Below are 8,808 nucleotides of genomic sequence, written 5' to 3'. Positions count from 1 at the left end.
TTACATTGAGGCCCTAAACCTCTTAGACATGCTTCCACTTTATCATCATCTACTACTTTCATATTTATGAAAACTAGATATTCATATGTATATATGCCCTTAATTTCAAGACCATAATCATTAACAAAAAACAGTTTCCTCTTCTCTAGTGTATTTAATTCTGTTTTCAACTGAATCTTTCTTGCTTTTGTATTGACTGCAAAGAAACATACCATGTGATATATCCCAAGCTTCCTTGGGAGATTCAGCATCCTGTATATGTCCCAATATCCAAATCATTGATGTTGATTGAGTGGAATCCAAACAATGTAATACATAGATAGCCCTTGCTCCTTGATTCCATTCTTTGAATGATTTGATTTGTGTAAGGGGGTTTTGGAGTTGCTCTCTGAGCTCTGCAGCCTCTCCTTCAAAGTATTATCCTTTCCCAAAAGGAAATTCATCACTCTGAACTTCCATGCAGGTGAATCAATTTTATCCACCTACTCTGAGACCATTTGATTTGCATTGTCACTACCCATCTCCATCCTTTTCTTTTCTTTTTTGTTCTTTTGCTGGAAAGGAAAGACAGACAATATTGCACCGCCTGAGCTCTACTAGTCATCAAATTTCTTGATCCAAGGTAAAATATATACTTCCAAATATCTGTGGGAGTTACCCTGGAATCCTCCAACCGGGTTGACTTGACTTGACTTGACTTGACTTGACTTGACCTATTCTATGTCCTAGCTATATGTACACATTTTGGCCTTCTAGCCATGTTCACACTTGTTGGACAACCAACAAGAACCTTCCGTGTAGTAACGTTATACAAGCTACGAATATGGCATGATCAAGCCAAATCGGAGAACAGATCATGGTTCTTGGGTCGAAAAAAACGTCTTACGAATGCCGAAATTTCATTTGCATGCTCATTTTGCAACATTATTAGGATCTGATATATTGTTGCACTCGGGTTGTTTCTTCTTGACCTAGTGACCTCTCTTTTGCTTCATTTTACAAGAATGGTATTGGTCGAGGTTATTTGGGGGGGAATAGATCATGGTGCTTAGCTTGAAAACATTTCTTACGAGTGTCAAAATCTCATTGTTATCTAGAACTCAAGGAATGTGTCTACATTCTTCAATTCGACCTATTTGTGTTTGTTAAATTCAACCTGAATTACAACTTTAAAATAAGGTTGTGCGACATATTATAAAACATTCAACAAAATAATTGTGTATTACTTTATCATGTAAAATGTGGTAGGCACACATCAACATTAAGTTCATGGAAATCAATTTACTAAAATCTATTAGTACACAGAGTAGGCAATGTTTTACATGTGCAACCTTGATATAATAAATGTGTCATTAAAGTAGACCCACAACCTTGCTCAATAAAAGAAGTTCGCAAAAATTGTCAATAACACAAGTTAACTAATGGTTTTTATACTAAGAACTAAGCCAACATGTTTATATTATTACAATATATATGGGTTTATGATAATAGAGAAATGGATAGGCTACGAGGAGGAGGGCTCTTTGATCCCCAGAGGTAGGGGAAACACCAAACAAGATCGCAAGCTCTGAATTGCAAGACAATGAGACACCAACACATAATAAGGCAATTCGAGTACTAGTGTATACTAGGCATAAATGGATTGTAGATCCTGATCCTATCAAAGTACAACTAGATTGGCACATATGTACTCACGAAAACACATGGCTACGTGAGGTTAGTTGGGACCCTTTGCAATGGACATTGCATGATCAGTTTTGGAAAAAAATCTGGAAACAACAACACATACGGCGAATCACCACTTTCCAATGGCTATTAATACATAGGTCACTACCGGTTGGTGCATGGTAGCGTGGGAACCTTAGCTCTCCTAATTGTGTAGCGTGCCCAAATGCAATAGAATCAATCCAACACACTTTGTGGGACTGCCCAGAGTCCCATCGAATATGGCAGGGGGTTGGCCGCTTATTGCAATTATGCAAGGTGCAAGGCTTAATCAAGTGGGGAAATATATGTTGGCTATCATGGCAGGCCCCACTTGACAGATACGAGCATCAAGAGGAGGGGATGCTTTTCGTGATAAAAGCACAAGAGGTTTTTTCTCCACCATTGACAATGTCCACTCAACTCCTATCAATGTCAATCTCAAGTTGTGTTGGAATTGGTCAGCCCAATAACTCTTTGGACTCATGGAAACAACGGTGTAGAGGGGTCTTCTCCAACCAAACCGTGCAGCCAATAGTGTTAGTGCACGAGATATGGAGTGAAGTTGTAGTCACGCTAAAAAGCCAATATGATGGCCTCAAGGGCGACTCCGATGGAGTTGAAAGACAACGACTAGCCTTCATCCAGCAATGGTCGACCTCCCCCTTTATTGAGTCAGTGGGCATCCACATAAGATGGACCTATCGCGTCCCTACAGGGATTTGTATATATTAATCTCATATGTAAAATTTTATAACTAATGGAAGGAGTGTTTTTGGGAATATATATATATATATATATATATATATATATATAATTTGTTGGATTTTCTTGCTAGGCATAAAACATGACACTTCAATATGAGCTCATTTTCAATTTTCTCTATTGGGCAGCAAATATAGAGCACCGATCTAATACTAAACAGTTGTTGAAAACTAATTGTTTATGTGACACCGTCATACAACTAATAGTTTATGCTTGAAATACTGGTTATAATCTACATGGCATGCAATAATTTGTGATAAAAACAATGATGTAGAACTACTTTTTTTATTAGATTAGCGAGAATTTAATTATTTGTAGGGTCTCATATGGTATGCGAAAGACATTAATGCAACAAATTCTCGATGGTCAAGTTAGATAAGGCAAATACACGTTAAAAGTCTTGCTTAGATGAGCTTATTAAGATATTGAAATTGAGTAAAATGAAATTCTCTTGTAGATGGGTCCCAAAAGAGATTGCAAATTAAGTTGTGGTGAATATGTCTTGTATAAATGAGTTTCTTAAGAGATTGCAATTGAATAGATTAGATAACGACACTCAATTGAAAAATTATGTTGGACAAAGAGATTGGTTAATGAATTCCTTCAATTAAGAGCACAGTGTTCTTCATGGGCGCTTTGCAATTTATGACATATATATTTAAACCTTGAGATTTGCAATTGACATGTGAAAAAATATTTTAAAATTCTATTCCATATCTTCACAAAACATCTTAAATAGTTGATCAACAACCTTCAATACATGAAAAGAACCAAGATGTATGTCATTACAACCTTTAGTCTTCACTTCGACGTGTTTTATTATATAGCTTTTTAAAAAGGGATGATTTGGAAAACCTTAACCAAAGGCAAAAGAGAAATTATCATAAAAAGAATGCTCCCTATAATACTTACAATTCCCCTTATGGGAAAGTCAATCCCCCTCCCCCCCCCCCCCCCCTTCCACTTGTGTCCACATACTGATTCCCGAATATTGTCGACCACCACCTTTCTCTTCCATCAATCAAATTATGTCATTCATACCTTCACTAGAAGCATCAAGCGTAGATAGATAATCACGTGACAAATGTTGTTGATGAAGAGGGAAAAAAATCACTTAATACATAGTTTGTCTCCATACACCACTCTGTAGCTTAGCTAGGTACAAAAGTACCAATGTACCCGAATCCCATTATAAAAAATGCAGCAGCTTGCAAGAAGAGGTAGATGTAGAAGTGATTGTGGCCAAAATGGAAGTCGTAGACAGCACAAAAGAAAATGTAGAGCCCCGCTAACAACTCTAATATGTGTAAGCTGTAGCACAAGTTAAGAAAGGAATGAAGTGAGTCCTATCAAGAATCCAAAGGTGCATGCAATACACCCATGTGTGAAGTCATGCTACACTAATGAAGTCAATTACGCCAACGATAGATTCAATTAGCTTGAGGAAAACTAGAAAATAACCATAATCTAGATCATTATAAGTTGGATGTTAGACCTAGTTATAGGGGAAGCTCCTAGTTATATGCATGAACCATAGTTATCCAGACAAGACAACTATGGTTAGAATATAGACATAGGATTATCTAGCAAATATAAGAGCAAGCCTCTTCTAACTATAGATATACATATTATAACAAAATGGGCAGTCTCCACATTTGCTAATGAGCCTATGTTTGACATAATTGACTTCATTGATGCATGCTTGAAACAACTTTGCACATGACAATCACCTCATTTCGAAAAGGATGGATGCATTACTCTGCAAATGTATAATAATCTCTTTTGAATAAGAATGGATGCATTACCTCTCTCCAAACTTCATACTTCCTCTTTTGCCTAGCTTGCCAAATTTACTCTTGAGGGCACTTCCAAGCTTCTCTGTCACAACCCATTCATTGACACGACCGAGGTCAAAGAGCCCAACAAAGGTTGCCTTTGTTCTATGTAGAGACATCACATTCTCGAACAATATCCAAAACACAATCAAGTGCAAGGACCTAGATAAAAAAACCTTGTATTTTTTAACATTCCTCTAATGTGGATAACGTTCTCATTGTTAATTAATTATCATGTTATGTTCATATGGTAACATGTGCATGTTTCATCACATTTTATTCCAAGGATAACCCTTGTGTTTTAAGTGGTGAAGGATGGAAAGTTAGTACAAAGTTCAAACTATGGATGTACCTTAGAGTGCTTGCCGCATTTAAGATAGTGATGACAGAGGGCATGTAGATAGCACCCCACCTTGGCAAGTGAACCTCTGGGACCAACACAGTCGTCGGTATAACAACACAATAGAATATGAAAGTCACAATGTGTGCCACGATTTTCCTCACAAGAAAGAAAGCGTAAATTATGTGAAGCTTCTTCAAAGGGTGAACTTTCTGAAGAAAAAGAGGAGAAATATCAGGCCAAGTTAAAGAAACATTGTGAGCAAAACAATTTCGGCGTCTTACTTCCTGACCATCATAGTGTATGTATAAGATTATCTATAGCATAGATGTGTGTTACAAACATATATATAACCTTTAATGGAGTAAAATAAGATGGAGCATAAACCCATCAATTACTAAACGGGGGAGTGCACGGTTTAATGATGTCAAGATACTTGTGATGTGGGCCGTGTATCCAAGATTTCATAGTTTCATGTGTGAACATAAATCTCACTATGGTATAGAAATAAACCTAGGGCATCTCACATTTATATAAAGGGGAAGTTCACCTTATTTGCAATGATGTCGGGTAGGATTTTCCGAAAGAGACTAGCAGGGCCACAAGACCATCGATGTTGTTGGTAACGGAAGGCCTTAAATGTACTAGGGAGCTCATTCTTGACCTTTAGAACCATAAAAAAGACAGATAATGGAACAAAGCAAATGGTTAGAAAATCATAAACCTAAAACCGAAACTAGAGAATGTGTGTGAGAAGAGGTATGCATAACCAACCCCGAGGTCATTGAGGTAAACGAATTTCCATCCTTTCAAACCTGCCCGGACAGCAAGGTCCATGTCCTCCACGGTGGTTCTATCCTTCCAACCTCCTGCTTCATTCATCGCACTAATACGCCACACTCCAGCCGTTCCTACACAAACATTTCTTTGTGGGCTTAGCATGTGCAATCCAGTCCCCTTTCTCTCCATCATAACCATGGCTGGCAACATTCATGAATCTAAAAAAGGATTTGACTTAAATACCATTGAATCCAAAGAAGGCATGTGTAGAAGATCCCACTTCTTGTTCCACGGAGAAGTGGTAGTGTAGAGACATCTCTTGCATTCTTGTCATCAAGCACTCATCAGAATTCACTGCCCACAAACAACAATTAACAAGATAAAGGCAAGTTAATAATCGGAGAGAAAAAAAAAATTTCACTATCTTTCCTTCCTTTTTTTGTATAGCTTTTAGTAATTTTGCATAAAAGTGAGTGAAACCCATAAATGCCCCTCTCCTATATCTGACACCTAAATTTGGCATAGACAGAACACAACAAAAACAAAGAACCTAGAGATACATGTTACATACATACATTAATGAAAAGGTCAAGAAAATAAAGGCAAACACATACAACAATTATTAGAAGAAAAAAAAGATGGGCACTGTTTCCATTCAATGCATGGCTCTCCATGCAAGGTGTATATTTAATGAATGGATGAATGAATATTTACTCTCACTTCTCTCTTTGCACATGATTTGTTCTCATTTAATGCACAAAATAATTATCTCTACATATGTATATGATAAGCCTTTTTACTTATTGATCTTTACAAAGACTTAACTACCTATTGCAAAAATATTACGACCACCTCCACATTTAGAGGTTGCTTTTAGGGTGTTGGACTTCTAGCTTGCTCCAACTTTGAAAGACTTTTTGTTTGACTTTCACACTATTTGACTCACACGCTACAGCTAAAATTGCATAAGAGCCAATGTTTTTCACTTCTCATTTTAATCCTACCCCCCCCCCCCCCCCCCATAAGGAAATGGAATGTATACCTCCATAGAAAAAGCTTGACACACATTTTCTCTTCGCAACTTGTTTAATTATTCTTAACCCCCTAGGACAGTACCACAGGATACAAAAACCTTCCACATGCCCAAAAGCTCCTGTTCCATGTGGCCTCATTGGCTATATTTATGATGTAGTGAGAAGAGAGACAAAGTGTAAAAAGATAGAGAGAGATAAAGAGAGAAATTCTACTATTTGCTAGGGGGATGTGTGTGTGATGTAGGGCACACACTATTGTTTTCACCCACAAAGAGTAGTGCTCAAAAAGCAAAGATATATGAGTTGTTCCTTCATAATGCATTATTACTATGCTCAAAAAGTGCTATGTGCAAAGTTCCTTCGTCGGAATGCATTACTAAAAAGGGCCTTTACACGAATTGAGACGAAAGAGAACCTAAGCCTTTTTTACGAAGTTAACATTAAAGAGAAACTCACCAAACTTCCACCTAGCTTGCACAAGGGCCAACTCTGGGTTGTACATGAGAAAGGGCACTGTCCTCCACAAGAATTCGGGATCCGGTTGGAAATCGGCATCAAAGATTGCAACATAATCACACTCTCTAACATAGCTATGTTTCATCCCTTCCTTGAGGGCACCGGCCTTGTACCCATTCCTGTTATCTCTCACCTCATACTTGATATTCACACCCTTGCTCGCCCATCTTTGACACTCCATTTGGACCAACTCCTATGGAACATATATTAGTTATAAACATTAGCAAGTAGATTGGTATTGTAGGCAAACCATCTTAGATCCCAAGAAATTGCAATCATATGAAGTCATGAACATTTTCACACATTGGCTCAAGTATCTAATACTATGAGGCATTATAGGCGACGACTAAGCATGCATTTAGTAAACTACTTGTGGGTTACAAAATGCATAAATCTTCATGTGAATGAGGAAATGCCGGCAATGCCGGCTCTGATCGCAACAACTACAAAGGTGGTAATTACTACCAACCTTGATGGTTATATCGGTAGAATCATCGAGGACTTGCACTATGATCCTATCGGAAGGCCAAGAGAGCCCACATGCCGCTCCAATGGACAGTTGATACACCTGTCAAAAATCATCCCATGGACGAAACCAAAATATACCCAAGTGTGAACATCATCAATGCCTATAGTTGGATATAAGAGTGTCACAATTAAGATGCATTTTTTGATTGAAGTCTCACACTTGAGGCCTAGGCAATAGGGTGCATACCTCCCTCTCATTGTACATTGGGATTTGGACCAAGACCTTGGGGTACGCGGAGTTTGCGAGCTCCGCATCGTCCTTGATGGCTTCGAACTTGTACCGTTTCTCGGGCTTGGCTCGGACGAGCTTGACGAGCACGATGACGACACACATGTACACGCGCTCCACGAACATCATGACCACCATGACTAGGCAAAGGTTGACGGCGAGCTGGACGATGGGCGCCACAATGGGCGCGCGGATCTGGAACCAGAAGTCCACGAGTTGCCCGAATGCCCCGCTCTCGGCATCCGATTGCGTGACCATCAAGTCGGAGCTTAGGCGACCCATCGGATGGATAAATGGGGGCTCTCTTTGGGGGGGGGGGGGGGGGGATAATGGGAGGGGATTTTTAATGCTCCAGTACCCGGGGGCCGACAACGGAAGTCGATCCAATACAGGCTAGATTATCTAAATCAGGGGTAGATTGGATGGCAATCTTGTGGGCTGAACCAATGCTCCTCGAGTTGTAGTCCGCGCGGCTGGATAATGTGACTGCTAATTCAATCACTTAGCACTAAGCAAGCAATTAGCTCATGATGGATGGATGGATTAGGGGTTGAGTGATTATGGCTAATGATGTGATGAATGATGAATAATGATGATTAATTTGGGGTGATTATTTGAGCTGCATTATAGTTAGAGATGAGAAGGGAAGAGGAAGGAATGGGATGAATGAAGTGTTTTTTTTTTTTTGTAGCTTAATTGAAAGAGGCATACATGGTGATGATGATCATCATCATACATTAAGATGGTATGTATATGGTGGAGAGAGAGAGAGAGAGGGAGAGCTCTTTTAACAAATGAGAAAAAGATATCATATTCACCCATAAAGAAAGAGATAGACAGAGACAGGGGCGAGGTAGAGAGAGAGAGGTAGAGAGAGAGGTAGAGAGAGAGAGAGAGAGAGAGAGTGTGTGTGTGTGTGTGTGTAATAGTGCCAATGGGGCCATAGTTGAGATTGTGGAATCAAGCAAATGGGACCCATTGCCTTCCATAGTAGAATCAACTAGAGAGGTGACCCGCACCCCTCCCTCTTTTGTCGATAGTTCAATACACCTTATGCGGCATGTCATTTACGAGAAG

The 8,808-nt window shown here is 39.1% G+C and overlaps 1 protein-coding gene across 1 annotated transcript; it reads right to left on the bottom strand.

The window, feature by feature from the left end:
- Window positions 1–3,160: 3,160 nt before the first annotated feature.
- Window positions 3,161–8,066, bottom strand: LOC147858799 (glucomannan 4-beta-mannosyltransferase 9-like). The gene is made up of 9 exons (XM_087325368.1): window positions 7,690–8,066; window positions 7,444–7,542; window positions 6,915–7,167; window positions 5,668–5,778; window positions 5,419–5,555; window positions 5,195–5,308; window positions 4,657–4,856; window positions 4,275–4,466; window positions 3,161–3,780 (listed from the first exon to the last, which is right to left on the bottom strand). Exons 1-9 carry the CDS (start codon window positions 8,011–8,013, stop codon window positions 3,621–3,623), a joined length of 1,590 nt encoding a protein of 529 aa, XP_087181494.1. The 5' UTR covers window positions 8,014–8,066; the 3' UTR covers window positions 3,161–3,620.
- Between the last annotated feature and the right edge of the window lie 742 nt (window positions 8,067–8,808).

The sequence above is a fragment of the Azolla caroliniana genome, unplaced genomic scaffold, assembly GCF_043228905.1.
Source record: "Azolla caroliniana isolate FFs.n. ecotype wild unplaced genomic scaffold, voAzoCaro1.0.p SCAF_10, whole genome shotgun sequence".
NCBI lineage: Eukaryota > Viridiplantae > Streptophyta > Polypodiopsida > Salviniales > Salviniaceae > Azolla > Azolla caroliniana.
This window is presented reverse-complemented; position numbering and strand designations above follow the sequence as displayed.